The 23667-nt window shown below is 37.3% G+C and overlaps 5 protein-coding genes across 12 annotated transcripts in view; 4 read left to right on the forward strand and 1 right to left on the reverse strand.

Moving 5' to 3' along the window:
* The first annotated feature begins 163 nt into the window (after positions 1 to 163).
* LOC111447547 (phosphatidyl-myo-inositol mannosyltransferase) lies at positions 164 to 1807 on the forward strand. The gene has a single exon (XM_023086778.1). It carries the CDS (start codon positions 164 to 166, stop codon positions 1700 to 1702), a length of 1539 nt encoding a protein of 512 aa, XP_022942546.1. The 3' UTR covers positions 1703 to 1807.
* A 649-nt stretch (positions 1808 to 2456) lies between these two features.
* Positions 2457 to 6600, reverse strand: LOC111447546 (pentatricopeptide repeat-containing protein At4g19440, chloroplastic-like). Of its 3 annotated transcripts, XM_023086776.1 has the most exons (5): positions 3939 to 6600; positions 3723 to 3832; positions 3446 to 3607; positions 3247 to 3365; positions 2457 to 2848 (listed from the first exon to the last, which is right to left on the reverse strand). In XM_023086776.1, the coding sequence occupies exon 1, from the start codon at positions 6421 to 6423 to the stop codon at positions 3955 to 3957; it is 2469 nt and encodes an 822-aa protein (XP_022942544.1). In that variant the 5' UTR covers positions 6424 to 6600; the 3' UTR covers positions 2457 to 2848; positions 3247 to 3365; positions 3446 to 3607; positions 3723 to 3832; positions 3939 to 3954. The 3 variants fall into 3 exon arrangements, with proteins under 3 accessions (XP_022942544.1, XP_022942545.1, XP_022942543.1); XM_023086777.1 differs by having other exon boundaries at positions 3464 to 3607; positions 3723 to 6600; XM_023086775.1 differs by having other exon boundaries at positions 3723 to 6600.
* A 3716-nt stretch (positions 6601 to 10316) lies between these two features.
* Positions 10317 to 13559, forward strand: LOC111447533 (pectin acetylesterase 8-like). The gene is made up of 13 exons (XM_023086756.1): positions 10317 to 10522; positions 10776 to 10903; positions 10991 to 11073; positions 11158 to 11287; positions 11417 to 11496; positions 11604 to 11690; positions 11787 to 11911; positions 12000 to 12060; positions 12156 to 12209; positions 12286 to 12363; positions 12450 to 12555; positions 12916 to 13061; positions 13171 to 13559. Exons 2-13 carry the CDS (start codon positions 10783 to 10785, stop codon positions 13273 to 13275), a joined length of 1176 nt encoding a protein of 391 aa, XP_022942524.1. The 5' UTR covers positions 10317 to 10522; positions 10776 to 10782; the 3' UTR covers positions 13276 to 13559.
* A 1227-nt stretch (positions 13560 to 14786) lies between these two features.
* Positions 14787 to 20901, forward strand: LOC111447532. 3 transcript variants are annotated; one of them, XM_023086753.1, is made up of 8 exons: positions 14787 to 14956; positions 15034 to 15103; positions 17816 to 18075; positions 18437 to 19507; positions 19617 to 19811; positions 19896 to 20047; positions 20172 to 20282; positions 20578 to 20901. In XM_023086753.1, exons 3-8 carry the CDS (start codon positions 17887 to 17889, stop codon positions 20645 to 20647), a joined length of 1788 nt encoding a protein of 595 aa, XP_022942521.1. In that variant the 5' UTR covers positions 14787 to 14956; positions 15034 to 15103; positions 17816 to 17886; the 3' UTR covers positions 20648 to 20901. The 3 variants fall into 3 exon arrangements, with proteins under 3 accessions (XP_022942521.1, XP_022942522.1, XP_022942523.1); XM_023086754.1 differs by having other exon boundaries at positions 15039 to 15103; XM_023086755.1 differs by lacking the exons at positions 14787 to 14956; positions 15034 to 15103 and having other exon boundaries at positions 17390 to 18075; positions 19917 to 20047.
* Positions 20902 to 21373: 472 nt separating this feature from the next.
* The window catches only part of LOC111447906 (beta-amylase 8-like), an 8214-nt gene continuing 5920 nt past the window's right edge, over positions 21374 to 23667 (forward strand). For 2 of the 4 annotated variants that reach the window (XM_023087282.1, XM_023087286.1), the window contains exons 1-3: positions 21374 to 21968; positions 22619 to 22840; positions 23526 to 23606. In XM_023087282.1, coding sequence (XP_022943050.1) covers positions 21552 to 21968; positions 22619 to 22840; positions 23526 to 23606 — 720 coding nt within the window. In that variant the 5' untranslated portion in view covers positions 21374 to 21551. The remainder of the gene's footprint in view (positions 21969 to 22618; positions 22841 to 23525; positions 23607 to 23667) is intronic. The other 2 variants (XM_023087283.1, XM_023087285.1) reach the window with 2 other exon arrangements.

Here is a 23667-nt window from a genome sequence, read left to right on the forward strand (position 1 = left end):
AAAAAAAAAAAAAAAAAAAAAAAAAAAAAAAAAAAAAAAAAAAAAAAAAAAAAAAAAAAAAAAAAAAAAAAAAAAAACTCACAAAACTCCTTTCCACTTTGCTTCAGTGCGTACCCAACTCCCCCACTTTCCCCTCCAAACTTTTCTTCCAAAAACAATTTCCATGGAATTCAACCCCAAAAAAGACACTCCATCTTCTTCATTTCCCATATCCCTTTCTTCTTCTCCATCCCCAACCATGGCTTTCAACTCCAAATTCCAAAAGAAATCCACTGTTTCCCTCTCCCACTGCAATCTCTGTACCACCCTTTTCTTCATCGTTCTCTTTACAGTCCCCACTCTGTTCCTCCTCCACACTTCCACCATCTCTGTCTGCTCCCTTTCTACCTCCACCGCCCGCCTGAACTCATGGTTTGGAGACCTTCGCGATGCTCAATTTTCTTGGAATCGCCTAGCTTTCTCTGAAGATCTTCCCCCACCTGTTGCTCTCAAAATTGCTGTCTTCTCAAGAAAATGGCCGATCGGAACAACCCCAGGTGGAATGGAGCGCCATGCTTATACACTTCACACGGCTCTGGCTCGCCGTGGCCATCGCGTTCATGTTTTCACCTCACCACTGCCCGATTATGGCGTTGTTCAAAACCTCTCGTCTGCAACTTCAGCGCCGTACATCCATTGGCACGACGGTGAACCAGGCCGGTGGCGCTACAACAAAGCTTGGGAGCAATATGAAGAAGAAAACCACCGAGAACCATTCGACGTTGTTCACACAGAAAGCGTTGCACTTCCTCACGGTGTAGCTAAAAAGCTCTCGAATCTCGCAGTTTCTTGGCACGGGATTGCCCTAGAGAGCTTGCAATCGGACTTATTCCAGGACCTAGCCCGCCGGCCGAACGAGCCGATGTCGCCGGCCTTCAACATGAATATTCAAGGCGATGTCCCGAAGGTACTGAACGAGATCCGATTCTTCAAAAATTACGCTCACCACGTCGCGATTAGCGACAGTTGCGGAGAGATGCTCCGAGATGTGTACCAAATTCCAAGCAGAAGAGTCCATGTGATCGTCAATGGCGTCGACGAGGACGATTTCGGCGAGGATTTCAAATTAGGTCAAGAATTTAGGGCTCGAATCGGAATACCTGGAAACGCAAGTCTAGTCCTCGGAGTCGCCGGAAGATTAGTGAAAGACAAAGGCCATCCGCTACTTCACGAGGCTTTCTCCATCATCACAGAGCAGCATCCGGACATCTACCTGATCGTCGCCGGAGCAGGACCATGGGAACAGCGGTACAGGGATCTAGGTCCTCGAGTTCTGGTTTTAGGATCGATGAGTCCGTCAGAACTTAGGGCTTTCTACAATTCGATCGACATCTTCGTGAATCCAACGCTACGGCCACAGGGATTGGACCTGACTCTGATGGAGGCTATGGCAAGCGGGAAACCTGTAATGGCGTCAAGGTTTCCGAGCATAAAGGGCACCATTGTTGTTGATGATGAGTACGGATTCCTCTTCGCTCCAAACGTGGAATCATTGGTGGAGACGCTGGAAGTGGTAGCTAAAGAGGGTTCCGATCGGTTGAGGCGCCGGGGAAAGGCCTGCCGGCGATATGCGGCGTCCATGTTCACCGCTCGGAAGATGGCTCTGGCTTATGAGAGGCTATTTCTCTGCATCAGATATGAAGCGTTTTGTAATTATCCTTAAAAAGGGAAGGTTAATTTTGTTCAAATTTGAATGTTGGGATCAACCATTTCTTTTCATAATTTGAAATTTTTACTCATTAAAAGTTAATAAAAAGTTAGTGCATAGAATTTCTAGCTCTGCCTCTATGACAAAAATTCTCATAATCATTGGCTTAGCGTGAGAGCAAAGTCCATAATGCCCAATTCCAGAGGAATTTTGAATGTTCGTTTTCACAAACCAACTCCAAGGAGTGGGGGTATAAGAGTAAAATGACCTTCACCTCATTGGGATGAAGGAAATGGGTAGCCTCTATTTTCAGCTATAAATACAAAACAAGCCCGTCTTCACTTACCTTATTTGGAGAAGATATGGCTTGGCCACTGCATTTGTGAGAGGGGCTCACACAATGAACTCCATGTTCTTCAAGTAAGACCCTTCAACTCTCACCCCCATGATCTAATTTCTCCTGTTTTATGAATCTGTTTTTCTACAAGAACAAATAATTTTAAGAACATCAGAAATTTGTTAATCATTCATATTTTTCATCATCATCTTGTCCTTGATCTGCAACAACAATTCTGCAGACCAAAACTAAGGAGAGCAATTGAACCAACTCAACTAGGTCCATTTGACGTAGAAATCGAAAAATGATCCGTTAGTTCGGCTTCGATAAATTTCGTAGTGTCCAATAGGTTCAGTCGGGCAGTTAGTTCGATTACAGGGGGCAGTGAGATGTATACAAAAATACATAAGATATGTCGATAAAGTACATTACCTCGTTTTACTGACTCCGTTGCATTGTTTGGCACCCCCATGGGGCGAAAGGGCTTCCTCTTCTCCAGGTATGATGAGGGAGAGAGTTGAAACAGAAAGCAAGGAACTGAAGAGCAATGAGAGCAATGTGTATAACGGCCCAAGGCCACCGCTAGCCGATATTGTCCTCTTTGGGCTTTCACTTTCGGGTTTCACCTCAAGGTTTTAAAACGCGTCTGCTAGGAAGAGGTTTTTACACGCTTATAAAGAGTACTTCGTTCTCCTCCCCAATCGATGTGGGATCTCACAATGTGAGGGGTGAGGTAGCCACATGGATGCTCGACCGATGAACTGGAGTTTATTATCCAAAAGGCCACGAGAAGGTCCTCGAGCGCATTCCTGATGGAGGTGGGGCTGCAGTTAACACCAGATCAATTGATGTAGTGATGAGAACAGTGAAAAGGGATGTTTAACAAGGGCCTGTAGCTCCATCCAGACTACCTTATTGCTTCTGAACTCACAAAAGGCAAAGAGAGTTAGGCCCTTTTCAAGAGTCAACAACAAGCACAAACAATTTCAGAATATTTGTGGTTCAATTATATGCTTCCTTTAGAACTCAAGAACAAATGTGCAACCTATGCACCAAATCCAATCCTGTTCAAGTAAGGTGGTCATATATGTTTTTCCTTCGAGCCAAAAATTCGTTATATGTGAGTGTCCATGCCAGCTTACACGCACCCTGACTAACCACTGGACCGTATTACATTTAGTTGCCAAAGAAATTGATCAGAAGATGGAGTAGATGAACTTACACCTTCATGCAGATGAGAGCCATTTCTGCTTCCCATTCCAATCTGCATAGAAGCAGTTCTTATGAACAACTTTCAAATACGACATTTTCCCCAGCGAACAGCCACGTATATATTAAAGCCTGCAAAATTTACATCAAGACAATAAATACTCAGTTATAAGTTATGGAAAATCTAGATATAAACAAGAAAAATTACATACGAGATCTAATATGTTTACCAATTTTCATCACTGGGTTTGGGTTGGAGAAGCTACGACACTATCATTAAACAAACTGCCATCTTTTTCTATCGGTGAGGATCTCAACTGATCGCCTTATGTTCTCGACGCACTATCTCAATATGCAGCCGAGCATTTCGTGATCTGTTAAAAACATAATATAAAATTTTCAGAACATATGCTTCACCTGTAGCCGACATATAAACTAATGACATTATATACAAAGTAGAAATAGAGCACACTATAAAACAAAGCCTACCAAACTGCAGAAACTAAAGACGTCTCTTCCATTTTTGGCTCTTTCATTTGGACGAGAAAAGACGCCTCCGATATTTCCGAATGAATAAAGAAAACGATATTGATGGATCGCTGATGAAATAAAAATCAAAGATAGAACAGAGGTAGAAATTTCAGATCAGTTGAACGTGAAGCAGTAATCACATTATCGACAGAGTTTAACGAGGTAATGAAAAACCTCTGTAGAAATTTAATCAGTTTTGGCTAGCAATTGTAGGTCGATTCCAACCGTGTACGAGAGTAGTGTAAGTAATTTCATCTAAAGATAATCCTGCCGTGGACATTTGATCACAGATTTTATAAGCTTTATCCATGTCCTTCCCCTTGTATAATCCATTACTCAAGGTATTGTAAGTAACAACATCTGGGACGATTCCACTTTCTTTCATCTTGCTCAGAAGCTTATTAGCTTCTTCCATATTCCCTAATTTACAGTACCCGTCAATCATGACCGTGTACGTAAATTTATTAGGTCGTATGTTAAAAGAGATCATTTCAAGCAAAGTAGCTTCAGCAATATCCATTCGCCCTAGCTTACAATAACCGCCAATTAACGCAGTATAACAAACAACATTCGTCAACAATCCCTCCCCTCTCATTTCATCGATTAGCTGTTTCGCTTCTTCAACACGGCCAACGTTGCACATACCGTGTATTAGAGATGAATACGTGGAACAAGTTGGAAACATTCCCTTACTTTTCATATCATCACGAACTTGCAAAGCTGCAACAACATTTCCGCTATGACAGTTTGCTCTGATTAATATATTATAGACAATGGTACTTAGTTCCATTTTCTTAGTGACCATCTCATTGAATAATTCTTCAACATCTTCCATTCTGTTAGCTTTACAATAACCATCCATCATTACCCCATAAGTGTAAACATTAGAAACCAATCCATTAGCTTTGAATTCATCCCAAAGCTTAATAGCACCATCCAAATTTCCTGCATTACACAGTCCATGCAATAGCAAATTGCAAGTGTAGATGTCTGGTTCAATGCCTAGCTTAATCATCTCGTCTATAAGTGTAAAGCATTCCTCGACTTTTCCCGCTTTGCAATAACCTAAAATGAGTGTATTGTATGTGATCCGATCCGATGGAAAACCCCTCTCCAACATCTCCTTGAGTATTCTCACAGCCTCTTGCAAATTACCAGCTCCACAAAGTCCATGTATTAGAGCGTTAGAGGTCGCTGTACTCGCTGGAGACCCTTTCTCCAATAACCTAAACCAAAGCTCAGTTGCGTCTAAATGTTTACCATCCTTACAGAGTCCACATACCAATATGGTCAACAGCTGATCACTAGGCCTGAAGTTTTTTGATAACATCACCATGGTAAAGCGCAATGCAGAATCGAATCTCGACTTTGTACATAACCAGTGGATAACCGAATAACAAGTAACACGGTTTATAGATAGCCCTTGAGATAATATCTCCTCTAGAGAATTCTCCGCTCGCTCGATTTGATTACTCTTGCAAAACCCTAGCATGAGAGAATATAAAGTAACTGAAGTATGAGTTATATTTTTGGATATCATCACATCTCTAATCTTAAGAGCTTCATTGATATTGCCCATTTTGCAGTATCCATCAATTAAAGTATTGTAGACAACTGCATTCGGAACAAAACCCGTGTCTACCATTTCATTTAAAACGTGATTTGCTTTGTCAAAGTTTTCGAGTTTTGTCAAACCATTAATAAGCACACTATAAGTTATAAGACTTGGCTTTACCCCTTCTATGATCATCTTCTCCTTGAGCTTGAAGGCATCATCTAATCTCCCATTCTGGCAAAAACCATGAATAATACTATTATAAGTAACAACATTAGGAGAAATACCTGACTTCTCCATTTTCAAGAATAACTCAATGGCATTTTCCATCTTCCCTCCCTTGCACAGAGCGTTTATTACATTCGTAAACAAGAAAACATCTGGACGAACACCACGGGACATCACTTCAAATACTTCACAACATTTTTCAAGTTCGTTAGCCTTCACCAAAGAGCTCAATAAAAAATTGCAAGTTTTCAATGACGGAAAAATTCCCTTCTGAGCAAACAAATAAAACGCATCAAAAGCGCAACCAAATCCAAGATTCCTGAATTGTGTGCTGTATACATGTATCAACAAATCAAAAGCCTGTGTCCATTCAAACCGCCCAACAACTGAAGTTAAACCTAACAATGTATTAGCTATCTCAATGTGAAGCTTATTCAAATCGAAATTCAACAACGGGAGCTTCCCATCTATCAAACGAATCAGAAGCAATCTCGCGGGGGGTAAAAACTTGGAATTAATAAGCAAAAGAATCAATATACAATAAGAACGAATGGTAAACCGAAATTTGAAAGAGTCAGAAGCAAAGTAGAAGAAGTTAAGACAAGTTTTGGGATTGGCTTTCAATCCAACGGAGAAGAACATCCGATCAAACTCAAGAGGAGACAAATGAGGGAACAGAGCTCTACATTTAGAAGAGTCCAGAGACGAATTAGAGAGAATAGAAGATACCGAATATAGCAACTGATCCTGGAGCTGCCATGGCGGCTCCTGGTGGTGTTCTTTATGCGGTTGGGTCGATAACACACAAGCCAACCGGCGCGAGAAGGGAAACAACACAGGAATTGTCTTATTGATTTTAAATCTAGTCAAATGCATTGAAGAACAAAGGTTACAGATTAGAAGTTTACGAAGAATGGATTGAAAAGCTTAAATCAATCAAGAAAGTTGAACAGGATTGTTAAGGATGGAGGAAAAAGCTATGAGATCGGAGGCAGAGAGGGAGGAGAGGGCGGGCGGGCGGGCGGGGAAGAACGTGTAGGCCCCGGCGTTGGGCCACGAGAGAAGAAATTGAGCGGCTGATCTTGGTAGAAATCGAAGTTTTCAAGTGCTGGAATGTAAAAATGGCGGGTTGGACGATTCCTAATTGTCAAATGGGCTTCGGCCCATATTCCTTGGACTGTTATTGGGCTTTTTATGATGACTCGGCCCATATTTTTTGGACTATAGTTGGCCTTTTTGGCAAAAATAAATAAATAAATAAAATAGCCGAAAATAAAAATTATTAAAAAGTTATAATTTTCTTTTAATTATTGTTCATGAAATTTCTAGATAATAATCAATATATAGCTCAAGAAAATAATTAAAAAAAATTCAAATTATTCTGATATTATCCTATGAATAAAGTTTTTTTTTTTTTTTAATGATGAATTATTAATAGAGATAGATATATCTCTTCCACAAAATTGAGATAAAGATTATATTAATATCCACTCGAATTTGATTGTGACCGATAATTAGACCAACCATTACCATACCACAAAATATAAAAATGTCTTTTTATTTCTTGATTTTTTAATAATTTTTTAATTACACATAAATAAATAAATCTAAATTTTAATTACATTCGTAAGGTGGAGAGCCCAACATATTTATTAATTTTCTTGTATTATTAAATGATTATTATTGTAATATTTTAAAATATTAATTATGGCGACCATGGTCGTCGCGAATAATGTCACATGGATTGATATAAATTATTTTTAAGAAAAGTTATGAAATATTTATTTGATTGATAGGTCCTATATGAAATTGCATGCACATCCCCCCATATATTAATACATAATATTAATAAATAACTTACAAATTAAAATATTAAATTGCAATATTTTATTAAGCATTCGAGTTTATTTATTAAAAAAAATGTGATCACTAGTTATATAATGATCGTGTAAAATAAAAAATGTATTGATTATCGAAAAATTATTAAATAAACTTTTCTAATACTTTTAAAGGTTTTTTTAAGTTAAAAATGTATTTTGTTTTAGGCTTCCTCAAAATACTTCAAATAAATGGAGAGATTATTTTTTTATTATAAACTCATGATCATTCCCTAAATTAACCGACGTGGGACAACATTCTAATAGGTGTGCGTTAAAATTTAAAATTTTATTATTAATATTAAGATTTTATATATACTTTATTTGTTCCACCTCCATACTACTTTACTGCAAGATGCATGAGACCTTATCCATCCACCCCGCTGTCATTCATTTCAATTCCTTCCCACTTTAATTTCACTTTTTGGTATATTCTTACTTTTATTCTTGCTATTAAATCATTTACATATTTAATAATTTTAATTTATTTGCACGAAAAAGCGAGAAACATTTTTTTCTATCAGCTAAATGAGAACGAGAAGAGTGTTATTATTGTTGTTATTTTAAAATACATTATAATATTAAAATTAAAATTTCTAAGAATTATGTTATAATATTTAAATTAAATTTTTTATTATGATATTTTATATTTTTTAATTAAAAAGTTATATGGAAAACTATGAATTTCCAAAGTTTTTTTTTTCATTTTTTTCAAAAATAAATTCTCCAAAAATAAATAAGAAATTTTGTCGATAATAATCCAAATAAGTATACACCCGTCGTTAAACATCTATTAATTATATAATATAATTGTTTAGTTAATTTAATAATTATTTTATTTGCCATTTAGGTATGGATTTCACATGTGATGTGTCTCCCATCTTAATATAATTTAGAAAGAAAATGGTTTGAAAATTTGAGGAAAAAAGTTAGCCAATTTGAGTTGAACTTCGTAGCTGGATTGAGTTCATCGCCGTCCAATTCGTGTGAACCAAAGAGCTCTGCCTTTCCTTTTCCTCTCTACACTACAAATTTTTAAACCAACTTTTTCTTCCAATTTAATTTTGCTCAATTTTTTTTTTTAGAATATTCATTTATATCTGCATTAAATTCTTTTAACTTCTCAACAAATTCCCTAAATAATTATTGGATGAATTTTATAAGTTAAATTTAGTCAGTTATTGCTTGATTTTTTATTTTTATTTTTATAATTAAATTTATTTTTCTTCCAATTTCTCCCGAATGGGTTTTATCTTTATTAAGAAAATATTTTAATTTTTTGTTACATTTTTTTAAACAAAAACAAAAATTATTGACTTATTTTAAGTAAGGAATCTCGTAAATTTAAATACTATAATTATTGATATTTCAATTTATTCTCATTATTCAGATTAAATAAATTTAGTACCAGACGAATTCTTCCAGCATGTTTTGTGTTCACTCACATGCATTTTATGAAAATATATAAAATGTCATCTAACATAGAATCTTCGCTCCTTAAAAGTGAAGACATTCGCTCACATGCATTCTAAATTTTTTTTTAAGAGGTCTCCCGACATACACTTAATCAGAGAGAATTAAAATGAAAATGAATTAAACTTACAAATAAATATGAAATAGCATGTTATTTTGATCGTATCCATAAAATTGAAAAATTAAATACGTTAATCTTGCTAACTCTCATTTAATTAAGCATTAATTCAAACTACTTAATTAGTGATCCAAAAAATGCATTATTTTTCTTAATTATCATATTTTTTTTTGGTAAGGCTACTTGCATAAAACCCCATCATTTTTATTTATTAACTTTCCTTTCAAATCTTATATTTAAAATTTTAAATTTACATCTTTCGAAGATACATATTTTATTTGAAATTTCGTATTTAAATTTTCATGTCTCAACGTGAAAAATTCAGTAGTTCACACATATTCCAATATTTAAATTTTTACATTTTAATATAAAAAATTAAGCAATAATTGACATGAGATCTCATAAAATAATAACAAAATATTTGATGTGGAAATCTCTATCTAATAGATACATTATGACAATATACATAACAGATTAAAACGGACCATTCATGTTTTTAAGGTTTAAATTAAAAATTTTAAAATAATGAGAGAGAAAGGGAGAAATTAAAAAGTCAATTATTTAATTTAGGAGAATAAAATTAGTAAAATTAAAATTTTAAAAAGTACAAAGAAAGGCATGTTACTTTGTTAACAAAAACCATGTCGGTGGGATACATGTCCTAATCGCTCACTGTCCATTGGACCATAAATGGGAGCTTTCCTTTTGACTTCCACTTGCAGACAAAACAACACAACCCAATGGATACTTTTGTATTATAATACTAATTATATATAAATTATTATTACTTTTCAATTTCTTTGGTTTATATTATCGGGGATTCGACTCATTTATATATTTTTTATTTACTTAAACGTCATATTTATTTAAATATCCTATTGGATAGAATATTAAAAGTTGAGTAAAATAATATTTTAGGTAAAAAATCTCTTTAAATTCGAGGATAAAAGTCAATATATTTTCCACAAAATAAAGGTGAGAATAAAAATTTTAATACGACGGTAATATAAAAAAAAAATAAATAAATAAAAAAGACTTGGGAGAATTTATTCTTAACCAATAAAGCGTGCATAGCGTATACGGTGGGCATCCATCCACCGAATAATATTTCGAGCCATTTTTAACTTGACCTATATTTAAGCAGGTCGTTGCAGAAGGGGAGGGCGTGGGGCCCACAACGACAAGATTCGTCATTCGTGTCCGATGAAATCCGGGTCGGGTCGGGTCGGGTGGAAAAAAAAAAAAAACAGAACACGGCGAAGTTTTTACTATCTTTGAATTCGTTTGGCTTTGGTTGGACTTGGAAATTGGAATGAGTTGTCGGTTCTTGGGTTCGACGCTCAATATCTGTAACGACACATTCTAAATATGAACATAAATCTTCAATCATTACTCATTAGTCTCTCTATAATTCTGTATATAAACAAACCCACATTTCGATTTCCAGAACCAACAAACAGAATTCGAACCCATTTCATTCCGCCATTGCTGACTTTTCCTGTTCCAGGTATTTTTATCAATCTTTTCCTCTTCTGTTCTTCATGTTCTTTGATAAATCCTTGTGGGTTTCTTGTTTTTGTTAGATTATTTCAGATATAAATCATTTTTGAAGTTGTTTTTTCCAGAAGATTTGTTGTTTATTGTGTTTTTTAATCATTTGGGTTGTTTGTTAATCAAGAAAACAAGATTAATCCGTATTTGGATTCTTATTTTGACCCAAAAAACGAATTTATTTGAATGGATTTTGTTTATCTATGCAGGAAGAAGATGGGCAGTGAAAATTTTGGTTTATGGCTATTTTTTATTGCATCTCTTCAGTTTTTTATTAGAACACAGTGTACTATTGTGGGGATTACTTATGTTCGTGAACCTAGTGTCAAAGGAGCTGGTAAGAAACTCGACCAACTCGATGGGCTCGATGAACTCGATGGACTCGAGTGTTTAATTTAGTTTTTTTGATTGAACCACTTTGTAGTTTGTTTGGATGGAAGCCCTCCAGCTTATCACTTGAGTGAAGGGTTAGGCGCTGGTGTTAACAATTGGTTGATTCAGCTAGAGGTTTGTTCTTTCACTTCGAGCTGAAAAATTCATTCAAGAATATGCATTTTTGTTGATTATTTGTTGAACTAATTTCATTCTTAGGGAGGAGGATGGTGCAGCGATGTCAAGACTTGCGTCCTGCGTCGGGATACTCGTTTAGGTTCGTCTAAGGCCATGGCTACCGAGCTTGCGTTTTCGGGGCTTTTGAGTAACCAACGAGAATTCAATCCAGGTAGTGTGTGAGATCCCACGTTAATTGGGGAGAGAACGAGACATTCTTTACATACAGCCTTGGATCAACGGTTTGAATCTATTTATTCAGTTTTATCTCTGCTGTAACAACTATACTTGTATGCTACAGATTTTTATAACTGGAATAGAATCAAAATTCGATACTGCGATGGATCTTCGTTCACCGGAGACGTCGAAGCCGTTGATCCCGTAAGTAGCAATGGTTTCGAACACTCCTTAACTGATCAACATTGTGAGAATGAATGATATTCACCCCTCCTTGGCATTTCTGAACTAGTGATGATACCTTGGATCAGGCAACCAATCTGCATTTCAGAGGAGCAAGAATTTTTCGGGCCGTGATCGATGATTTACTCGCCAAGGGAATGAAGAACGCGAAGAACGTATGAACCGAACCGAACTGAACTTTCTTGTTTGTTACTACACATCATGATCTATATAAGTACACCTTTTGCATCGATCTGATGTCGTTACCGCAGGCTATTATCTCGGGATGTTCGGCCGGTGGATTAGGTTCCATTTTGCATTGTGATACCTTCAAATCTTTACTTCCTCCTACTACCAAAGTAAAGTGTGTCTCAGATGCAGGATACTTCGTCAACGTGTAAGCTCGTATTCCTTTTCATATCTCGGGTTTCGTCGTTCGTCGTTCGTTGTTCGTGTTGATCTAATGTCATAATGTTGAATACCAGGAAAGATGTCTCTGGAGCACGGCATATCGAGGAGTTCTTTAGCGATATAGTCGCCACTCATGTATGTTCCTCTCTATCATTCTCGACTTTCTTTGGCGTCGATGATCGATCCATTTACCATTGGAATGTTCTTCTTGCATCTTATGAACTCAACAGGGTTCAGCTAGGAATTTGCCTGTACAATGCACTTCAAAAATGAAACCCGAGTTGGTAAGTTTTCGATCGAGGAAACATGTCGTGTTCTTCGTTTCGATGAATCCTATGTTTCTCATCCAAACTTCTGCAGTGTTTCTTCCCCCAAAATGTGATTCAGCTCGTTCGGACTCCAATCTTTATTGTAAATGCAGCTTATGATTCATGGCAGGTAAAGATCATACCGTCTAAACGTGTAAATAACCCGACTTTCGAGCTCGAGTTTGTTGCTTAACTGTTTGCTGAATGAATATTCAGGTAAGGAACATTCTGGTGCCCGGTGTTGCCGATCCACGCCATATTTGGAATGACTGCAAGAACGACATCAAAAACTGCTCGTCTATTCAGCTTGAAACCTTACAAGGTAGCTCCCTCGCTGACACTCGTTCTTTTCTCCAATCGATATGAAACCCCCACCAAATCCAACCCCTTCGGGGCCTAGCATCTTTACGGCACATCGCCTCGTGTCTACCCCATTTAGGGAACAGCTTTCTTGCTGGCACATTGCCCGGAGTCTGACTCTGATACCCACATCGGTTGGGGAGGTGAACGAAGCACCCTTTATAAGGGTGTGGAAACCTCTCCCTAGGAAACTTGTTTTAAAAACCTCGAGGGGAAGCTCGAAAAAGAAAGCCCAAAAAAAATAATATCGGTTAGTGGTGGGCTTGGGCCGTTACATTCAAAAGTGTTTGTTTTTGTTTTGATCTTTCTGGTTTTGATTTAGATTTCAGGGATAAGTTTTTGAATGCATTGAATGGCTTTGGACACCCTTCATCAAGAGGATTGTTCATAGATTCTTGCTATGCGCATTGCCAAACTGAAATGCAGGAGACATGGCTAAGAGCAGACTCTCCCGAGATCAGTAACACGGTAAATTGATATCGATATCGACATCGACATCGAAAGTCATTACTCGAACGTAACGTCATTTTCTTTGTTCTTGAAAGTACCAACTCTTTTATCAAATTTGAAAATGCAGCCCATTGCAAAGGCGATTGGAGACTGGTTTTTCGACAGGAGTGTGTTCCAGAAGATCGATTGTCCATACCCGTGTAACCCGACATGCCATAACCGCATTTTTTAAACGAAATACGACCCCTAATGACAGGTTTATTAACACAGATTACGTTATTGTTTATAACAGAGAAAAAAAAAACACAAGTATACAGTTTGAATACAATGAAGCATCATTCATCAAGAGCTCGAAAATAAGAAAGAAGGCCGTCGCTGCACCGAACTCGGAGTGTGTCGTCGTCGTCGTTATCGTCTTCGATTGTTTGAATTGTGTATTAGCTTAGCATTTTCATATTGTTTGAGCCTTTGTATTCTATGAAACTGAATATCACATAATATATTATATTCTCTCTATTTATTGTTTGAGCTTTTAATATTCTGCTGATAATCTTTAAAAGATTTGAATAGGCAACTATAAGCCAAGAACACATGCAATGAACACGCTCGTTGAACCTATAAGCCATCTTATGAGTGCTTGATCAACCATGCACCGTTCCCCCACGCTCATTTTAAGCCATCCTAGATGTACCATTCCTCTCGAGTTGACTACGATTTTGAACGTTTATGGTTGAGTATGTACTTTGTTGACTATAAGTCTTTTTAGGAACGCTTGATCAACAATGCACCGTTTCCCCCACGCTGGTTTTAAGTCATCCTAGATGTACCATTTCTCTCGAGTTGACTACAAGTTTGAACGTTCATGGTTGAGTATGTACTTTGTTGACTATAAGTCTTCTTAGGAACGCTTGATCAACAATGCACCGTTTCCCCCATGGTAATTTTAGGTCATCCTAGATGTACCATTCCTCTCGAGTTGACTACGGTTTTGAGCGTTCATGGTTGAGTATGTACTTTGTTGACTATAAGTCTTCTTAGGAACGCTTGATCAACAATGCACCGTTTCCCCGCACTGATTTTAAATCATCCTAGATGTACCATTCCTCTCGAGTTGACTACAGTTTTGAACGTTCATGATTGAGTATGTATTTTTAAATAAATAGTAATAATAATTAACTCGTACTTACCATTTTTGTAATCCCATATTAATTGGAGAAGGGAACGATTTATTGTTTTATAAGGGAGGCTAACAGGGATATGTAACGGGTTAAAGCGGACAATATCTAGTAGCGATGGGTTTAGACTATTACAAATGTTATTAGAGCCAGACACTGAGTGGTGTGCCAATAAGTACGTGAGCCCCGAAAGGGGTGGACACTGGGCGGTGTGCCAACGAGAACGTTGAGCTTCAAAGGGGGTGGACACTGGGCAGTGTGCTAACGAAGACGCTAGATCGTGAAGGGAGGTGGATTGTGAGATCCTACATCAATTGAAGAGGGGGACGAGTGACAGGGAGGACGTTGGAACCACGAAGAGGCTGGATTGTAAGAAATACGCGTTTTAAAAACTTTGAGGAGAAGTCTGAAACGAGAAGTCCAAAAGAGAAAGTTAGTCCAAATGTCCTTGTGAGGTTGAGTTTCTGTCTGAACAAATATGTAACCTAATTTGCAAGCTTTTAAAAATTAAAAAATAAATAAACAATATCCTCTAGGAGACCTAAATTTAATAATTTATAATTTAATATAGCATAAGAAAAATTTAGTCGTCCCGGTAAATGTCTTCAACCAATTCGGACGAACGAGATATTTGCTAGAGCTCACTGGTTCATTTCCATGGAAGCTTAAGACGACCGGAGGGTTTCGCGTAAATGGAAGCTTGGAACAAATGCGCATCCGGCAGCAATGGCACCATCGGTAACCAACGCCCAACGCCATGTTGAATCTATGTGCTCGGATAACGTTTTTAATGAATGTTTGTTTGTTTATTGTAGGTCAGGTATCGAAGGCTGCTGTCTCGATCAATTATGATCCAACTAGACCTTCCCGCTTGCTGTCGACTGTGTAAGTCGTCTGGATTTCCGCTTTGAATGTGCTCGTAACTTGCAATTTCGTGTGTTCGTTGTTGTCTAGGGTTCTTGGCGATTGATTTCTTATGCACTTCACTTTGTTGATTGATAACTTGCAATTTTTTATGCACATGTGGCTTAATTTAACATCTCATATCTTTTGTTTGCTTTTTTGGTCTCTTCTCGAGATTTGTCTGAAGGATAAAATTTAGTATTTAATTGTGATTTTATTGAAGTTTGAGCATTGAGCTGAAGCATTAGGATGGATCCCACGCATCCCTTTGTATAACGATGCAGTCTTTGGGCATTAGACATGTTTATTTGTCTAAGCTTTTGCTTTCAATCATTATTCTATTATGTTCTTTCATGATTCGTTTGTTTATTTAAAAGATCCTAATGTTATAGAGTGGTAATTGTCTATATGTTCAAGCTCATTGCTAATAGATATTATCCTCTTTGAGCTTCCCCTTTCGAGTTTGTCATCAAGATTATATTTTCGCCCACTTTTATCAGATATTGTCTTGTTTGAGTTTTCCCGGCCTCCTCTCAAGGTTATATAGTCTTCCTTGGATTTTCACTTTCGAGCTTCACCTCACGATTCTATTATTCTCTTTGAGCTTTTCTTTTCGGAGTTTTCTTCAAGGCTTTTAAAACGCGTCTGTTAGTGAAAGATTTCCACATCCTTATAAAGAATGTTTCGTTCTTCTCTCCAGCCAATGTGTGATCTCACAATCCACTCCCCTTCAGTGCTCAATGTCCTCTCTAGCACACCACTCGATACCTAGTTCCGATACCATTTGTAACAGCCCAAGCCCACCGTTAATAGATATTGTCTGCTTTAGCCAGTTACGTATTGCCGTCCGCCTCACGGTTTTAAAATACATCTACTAGGAAGATGTTTCCACAACTTTACAAAAAATATTTCGTTCCTCTTTCCAACCGACGTTGGATCTCACAAGTAATATATCTAAATGTAAAAGTACTAAGGGCAGGATAAGGTATTCTCTGTGGAAAAAGAAAACCTCCCAATGCCATTGGATTACAGCAGAATAATGCTTATGGAACAGTTGAAACTGTAGAGATAATTATGTAGAAACCAAGAACACACTAGAACAGTTCTGATATCAACTAGCCTTTTCTATCTTTACCTTGAAACTTGGGATGTCTTCTTTTAATCCAATATTCTCGGGCAATAGCAACCACCAAATGGACCAAAGGGCTTTTAGCTTTTTTCTACAACTCGTGAGTTGTGACATAAAGAGACTGTATTAATAACAATATTAGCAATTGCTTCTCTGCCATTCATGCTGTATTAGTTACAACATAAATATGTAGTTTGGTTTTTATCGAGACGAATCTAACATGGATGGAACTTTATTTTTATGAGGTCCCACCTCGATTGGAGAGTGGAACAAAATATTCCTTACAAGGGTGTAGAAGCTTTCTCCGTAGTAGACGTGTTTTAAAACCGTAAAGGTTACGACAATACGTAATGAGTCAAAACAGACAATGTCTGCTAGTGATGAGATTGGATTGTTACAAATGGTATCAGTGTCAAACACTGAGCTCCCAAGAGAGGTGAATTGTGAAGTTCCATATCGATTAGAGAGGAGAACAAAACATTCGTTGTAGAAAATAAGACTCTTTAGTTGCCTTGTAATAAAAACCTTGGAATGACAAATCTAACTAATAGAACAGAATGACAAGTCCTTGACTCATTATCTAACTGATATGAAATTTTAGCTGCTTCTTCCGTGTTTCATTACAAAGATCTACTACTTCATCACTAGAATTCTTTCAACCGTTAATTGGCAAATGAAGAAAAATACAAATATTTTTTCTTCAAGCAACTTTCGATCAGCATTTTGACGGTTTAAACCGATGTTATTTGATATCGGTCAATATAGACCTAAGTTTGTAGTATGCTTTATTTATTTATTTATTATTATTATTTATTTATTTATGATATGAACATAACTCAAATGATTAAAATAGGTACCATCGACTATAAATTTAACTAAAACAAGTGTAAATAATGTTCTCTAATAAATTTAATTTTAATTTTTGGAGCTTGCTTCACTAAATTCTTGTTTGTTCGGTTACTGCGACTTGTGGTCGGGTTTTTAAATTTGAAAGTGTTGGGGGCTTCTTGTGCAAATTTTGTGGAAGTTTTGCATTAAAAATAAATAAAAGTGAATTAATTTTTTTAGTTACCCGCCACAATTTCAACAAAGAAAAAGAAAATGATGGGAAGATGAGAACTGGAAAACAAAGGAAGGCCCAAGAAGAAAGTACACAAAACTGAGCCCGGTGGCCCAGGGGGTGCAATTTTCGAAGGGTCGGGTGTTTGAATTTTTCCCTCAAACGGAGGCAGAGAAAACGGCATGTTCTTCGTCTTTTCGATCTGAAAATCAATCAACATCGCTCAACTTTAATTTATCTATTGCTATTAAATCCTCACTCAAAATTACGCTACATGGGTTCCTCATCATTTGCTTTGCTTCGCTTAGCATTTGGATAATCAAGAAAGGGACCCCATTTCCGTTCCACATCTCTGCTCTGCAAGTTATTTTATCTCTTTCCCTCATCTACTCGCCACAATATGCTTCCAATCCCATGCTTTCCTTTCTTTTTTACTTTCCCAATTCTCCTTCCTTCCTTTTAATCTCTCATTAATTTGAAATCGGTGTTTATGGAGATTTTCTAGATCTGGATTGTTCAAATCTTTGCCACTTTTTGGATTTTTCCATGGAGTAGGATCGGCGTTGGTTTCGAGGGATGGGATCCAGCGGGAGTAAACCGTCGAGCAGTTCGCTGCCGTCGCCGCCGCCGTCTTCATCGTCGTTGGCGGCGACTCTGTCGAGTTCCGGGAGAATCCGGAGGAGGAGATCCAAAGGCCGGAGAGTTTTCCAGTGTTCTTGCCTTGGGACGCTCTCTGGATCGCACCATAGCGACAATGACGATAATGTACGGGATTTTCTCCCCCTTTTTTTTTCAAGATGGATTGAGATTCGAATTTCTGCATCTTTGTAGGTGTTTTTTATTGTTTTGCCATTCGATTTCTGGAGAATGGACTTCATATTTGCACAAAACTTAGTAGTGTTTTAACTTTGCGTTGTCTTTTGTCTTTCGATTCATGTTAATTTTCTTGTTTATATTTCTATAGAACTCCAGCATGTTCTGCCCATGCAATTTGGATTATTGTATAAATGGTTCTTGTATTTGATTTATGATGGGCAGTTTTAATTTCTAATGATCTCTATGAACAAAATTAGAGGTTGATTGACGATGTTCATTATGTTCACTTGGGCTATGTGTTCTTCTGCAGGATTGTGAAAGTGATAACAAAAAGAATGCTCATTATTGTTCATCTGCAAATCATACTGCTCAAGCATTAGATCAGAAGAAAATTGAGGGTTACAGAAGGGTCAAAGCTGAGGAGTCTGTTGAAGCACCTTGCGTAACGTCGAATGTTGAACTTGATGGATGGGATCAGACCGGTGGTGCTGTTATTGCCCCTAGAGCTGGTAGTACTTCTTCCCATGCAACCTCCCTCGAACCGTTGAAGTCTTCGAGTAACTTCCTTTCTCGCTTTAGTTTCGTTCCCGGTAATGTAAGCTTCAGACTGAGTAGAGCAAGCAGGTTAGGATCATCTAGATCTTATCCTTTGTCTTCAACTAATCTCTCAATGTTGAATGACGAAGACGGGCTTCGTTTGTCGAATGGACCTGTCGGAGGCTTGGATGATCGAGATGAAATGCAGCAAGGTAGGGACTCGCTTCCTGCATCCTTAGCTAGTGCAACTCATACTGAGTATCATGGAGATGGTCCTTCTAATTTTAGGCTAAATACACTACCTTCTGATCTTTCTACTAACTTACAAGACAATCAGGCAGTTTCTTCTACCCACGATGTGGCTCGTGATAATGCACAAGTAGAGCCTGATGGTAACGTTTCCCATCCTCGAAATCTACCTGAAAATGAAAGCAGTGAGATTAGACAATCTGATAGACAGACTGGATCTAGGGAACCAGTTGAACAGAATTTTCGTTTCAGTCGGACCCTTAGCGTTGGAAGACTCCGTGATAGGGTTCTTCGTAGATCATCGTTATCTGACTTCACATTGTGTCCTCAGCAACAAGAGGGAGAGGAGAGAGATGCTAGTCAGAGTGGCGATGACCGACATGTTCGGACTGCTGAGACAAGGGCTTCATCATCTGAAGATAATGCTATGACCTCTCCAACAACGTCAGGTTATCCAGCTTCTAGTCTATCTAGTTCCCTGTTTAGCACCCAAGATAATGAAATGGAAACCACTCGGCCTCGAGAAGCTAGATATCACGATTTGCTCGAACACCGGTCAAATTTCCTTGAACGGAGAAGACGAATACGTTCCCAGGTTTGTAATTATTCTTGATGGAGTTCATTTTTATGCTATGGTAGAGATACAATAGTATAAAAATGTTGTAATGTTGGTCTTTTTTTCTCTCTTGAATCCACTCATTCAGGTTCGTGCCCTACAGCGGTTGGGAAGTCGCTTTGAGAACCTATCTGGGCACGAGAGATCGTGTATATTATCTGGTCAACATAGGACCAGTCATTGTACTTGTCGTATCAATAATCGTGACACAAATGTAAATGATAACACTGATGCTAGAGCTAGTATATCAAGAATTGTAATGTTAGCTGAAGCCTTATTTGAGGTAAGTCAATGTTCTGTCATCTTCTCTGCTTACTTTCCTCGCATTTTATCTATACTATTGAATCTCTGTACTTAATTTAATTAGGTTCTGGATGAAATTCACCAGCAATCTGTAGTCTTATCGTCCCGTCCTGCATCTTCGATTGGCTCTCTGCCTGCTCCGAACGATGTTGTAGATTCTATGCCCGTTAAATTTTATTCCAAGTTGCAAAAGCATCAAAACGAGGAAGCTGCCCAGTAAGCATATGCTCTTTCTTGTTTAAGACATTCATTCCACATATTCTTTCGCACGCATAGCTCTTTTCGTGTTTAGTCCAACATTTGTCTGATGTGCCCCACCTTTTATACTATAAATCCACAGATGCTACATATGCCTGGTCGAGTACGATGAAGGAGACAGCATGAGAGTGTTGCCTTGCCATCATGAGTTTCACACAGCGTGTGTCGATAAGTGGCTGAAGGAAATCCACAGGTATTAACTGGTTCACATACCGTTTTCTGCATCTCGAACTGTATACAATTAGCATGCATGGATGAATGCCTCATTTTCTGGTATTTTTGGAACATCATACACTGGCTTTCACAGACATCATCATTCATGGGGTGGGCCTGACTTGATAATACTCATATTAGATACATTGTGCCTCAACCAATGACTGGTTGAACAGTCGAACAAATGAATCCTACTTTTGACTCGATCGATGTGTATAGTTTTCACGCTACTGAAGTTCGAGCAACCTCACTTGCTCGTCTGTGTTATTATGCAGGGTATGCCCCCTCTGTCGAGGTGACATATGCAGCAGCAGATCGGATGCGTTACCAGACGATGTCACGTGAAGGCAATTCATTTCGAAAACCCGCTGTCTGTGATTCTTTTTGGTTGGCTGGTGAGAATATTGTAAGGGAAAAGATGATGAATGGGTATGAAAATGATGCTGAAATTCTGGTTTTTGTTCTATGATTTGTGGTGTCCTTTTATAAGTATTGACTTGCTAGAGTGTTGTAATGAAAATGGACCCAAAAGAGAATCTCATGAGCCTTCTTCTCCTATCCAAGATTGTGAATAAGATAATGAAAGTCTTTTCTCTACACTTTTTGTCTTTTTCCCCACTTTTTCCCATAAATTTTGTTTTTTTATTGCTTAATTAACCTTTTCATTTAATTTAAGAAATAAACCAAAATTTCCCATAAATTATTTTTTAATTATAAATATTTATAAGTTTATCTAGCTTAATCTAAATTCTGATATCAAGGTAATTTTTATATTAAATTTAACATAAGAAGTAGATAAAAAAAATTTATTCCAACTTATTTGAAATTTTTATTTTACTTTATATATATATTTATATCATGAATCCAAACATGCTTAATTAAGCAATATATTTAATAAATACAAATTTAAATTTCTGCCCAATATAAGTGGAGGAAATATATTGATGAATAAAAGAAAAAAGAGAAATAAAGAGTGCGAGAAAAAAAAAAGAAAAAAAAAGATCAATTAATTGAGATTTTTTTAATATATATATATATAGTTGTCTGTTTTTTAATTTTCTGTATCGGGAAGAGAGATTTGTTTGTTTGCTTAATCAGCTATGAGCGCGAGGCAAAGGCGCGTCGTCTTGCCGGAGGCAATGGGCGGGAAGGATAGCTGCAATCGGAATTCTTAAGAGCTACTGGTTCGAACGAATCAATGTAATTCGATATTGTTTGTAAGTAAGTAAGTTGCAAGAATTCGACGAAGATGAGCGGCAGCTTGAACGACGATAGTTTCCATCAAGATCTTCAACCCCGAGCCAATAATGTTTCCGACTATTTGTCGCACCAGCTTCAACCTCCGCCGCCGCCGCCTCGTCGTCCTCGTGGCTTTGCCGCCACCGCTGCTGCTATAGGACAGACAACTTCCACGGCTTCTGCTACTGGCGGCAAGGCAAAGAGAGAGAGAGAGAAGGAAAAAGAGCGGACGAAGCTTCGTGAGCGCCATCGCCGAGCCATTACTAGTCGAATACTGGCGGGACTCCGCCAGTATGGTAACTTCCCCCTTCCTTCTCGCGCTGATATGAATGATGTGCTGGCCGCGCTTGCTAGGGAGGCTGGTTGGGTTGTCGAGGCCAATGGCACCACATACAGGCACTCCACTCCGCCTTCTCAGTCCCAAGAGGTTGGTTAAACTTTTCGCGCTTTTTTAAAGAGTCATTGTCACGCTAATTTTTTTGTACTTAGTTTACCTCTATGAATTCTTTAAATCAATCATGGATTGATCTCTGATGCCACTAAAAGTATCGAAAATGACGAACATGATTTGAAGGAACACGACAAGAGCATTACTCTGAAATTGCTAATGATGAATGCTGCAAAAGGAAATATGGAACGTAAATGAAGTGTCAACGACAGGTGATAGTAACACAGGCTCAACAATCAACTCATTGCTTATTTTCGCAGTTTTAACGATACTTTTAGAGCAAATGGTAATTTAAGACTTGTGCTATAATTTAGGTATGGATATCTGGCAATGCTTCATAAGTTTTTACTGTCGTTGGAAAACCTTTGTGCATCTGTCGTATATGGTTGCCTTTATTCTAGCAAACAACGTAGATTGTGTTAAGAGTTTAAACTTGAGGAAGATGATATAGATCGAACACTTTGGACTCTACCTGTCTTGCCAATTAGGATTATAAGATATAAAATATGTCATCATACAAAAAGTATGCTCTAATTTGGTTGTCCTAGTTTCTATGCTGCTGCTTAAATCCACTGTATTATCCGTTCTTTCTAAAGCCTTGGTTACTGTTGATTGTAAATACTTCACAGGCAGCATTTCCTGTAAGGTCAGGTGAAAGTCCTATCTCATCTGGTTCTTTTAAGAGTTGCTCTATTAAAGCAGCTTTAGATTGTCAGCCATCTGTTCACAGAATTGATGAGAGCTTGTCTCCAGCATCTTTAGATTCGGTTGTTATCACGGAAAGAGATGCAAAGAATGAGAAGTATGCAGCTTTGAGCCCTCTTAACTCAGCTCACTGCCTGGAAGATCAGGTAAGTTTTTTCACTAACTAGCTCCTTTTCTCCCATCCAACTTTATTGTGCTGTGCTAATTTCTTAGAAAAGTAACGTAGTATTATTTAAATAACTTTAAGTTAAACCTTTTGTTTCCTTTCACATGTGTAAGTGATGTTTTATTGTACATCAGGTATTCCTAATGCCTTCAAGGACATGAAAGTCCTCTACTTCATTTTACAAAGATGGACCAGTTAGGACATTGACAATGTAAAGCATACATACGTAGTGTTAATATAGAGATTTATCTATTTTGGATGGAACAAAGAGGTCTAAGTAATGAATTAGATTCCATTCATCCTGTATATGTCTCTCTCAAGTGACGCATGATGCTATGTCCTAAAAAAGGCTGAAGTCTTCCATTGTAGTTGAGAAATAAAATGATGGGTTGCCCCTTCTGCATAGGAAATTAAGAAACTGTTGATATTGTCAAAATTTATTGGTTCATTTTCACTTTAATTGTGATTCTAAGCTATAATTTATTTTATTTTTATTTTTATTTTTATTTTAAATTTTGGGAAGTATTACTGTAGATGTCTGATCCGTATCAAAACTCTGTGATGTATCAAGCACGTTCCTTTATATATCTGCCTGCTTCCCTGATTTTTTTTTTTTTAAAGATTTTGAGTTTGAAAAATCTAACTTTTGGTCAACTGATGCACAGCTTATACAAGATATTCGCCCTAGGGAGAATGAGAGTCAGTTCAGAGGCACTCCTTATGTCCCTGTTTATGTAATGCTTTCAGTAAGTGGTTTTTTTTTTTTTTTTTTTTTTTTTTTTTTTTTTTTTTTTTTTTTTTTTTTTT

Source organism: Cucurbita moschata, unplaced genomic scaffold, assembly GCF_002738365.1.
Source record: "Cucurbita moschata cultivar Rifu unplaced genomic scaffold, Cmos_1.0 Cmo_Scf00009, whole genome shotgun sequence".
Classification (NCBI taxonomy): domain Eukaryota; kingdom Viridiplantae; phylum Streptophyta; class Magnoliopsida; order Cucurbitales; family Cucurbitaceae; genus Cucurbita; species Cucurbita moschata.

Coding starts and splice junctions, on each gene's coding strand:
- LOC111447547 (XM_023086778.1), top strand. CDS start 164: ATGGAATTCAACCCCAAAAAAGACACTCCATCTTCTTCATTTCCCATA.
- LOC111447546 (XM_023086776.1), bottom strand. CDS start 6,423: ATGCATTTGACTAGATTTAAAATCAATAAGACAATTCCTGTGTTGTTT.
- LOC111447533 (XM_023086756.1), top strand. CDS start 10,783: ATGGGCAGTGAAAATTTTGGTTTATGGCTATTTTTTATTGCATCTCTT. Junction 12,061..12,155: donor GCGATATAGTCGCCACTCAT/GTATGTTCCTCT, acceptor TGAACTCAACAG/GGTTCAGCTAGGAATTTGCC. Junction 12,364..12,449: donor CAGCTTATGATTCATGGCAG/GTAAAGATCATA, acceptor ATGAATATTCAG/GTAAGGAACATTCTGGTGCC.
- LOC111447532 (XM_023086753.1), top strand. CDS start 17,887: ATGGGATCCAGCGGGAGTAAACCGTCGAGCAGTTCGCTGCCGTCGCCG. Junction 19,508..19,616: donor GAAGACGAATACGTTCCCAG/GTTTGTAATTAT, acceptor CCACTCATTCAG/GTTCGTGCCCTACAGCGGTT. Junction 20,048..20,171: donor CAAAACGAGGAAGCTGCCCA/GTAAGCATATGC, acceptor ATAAATCCACAG/ATGCTACATATGCCTGGTCG.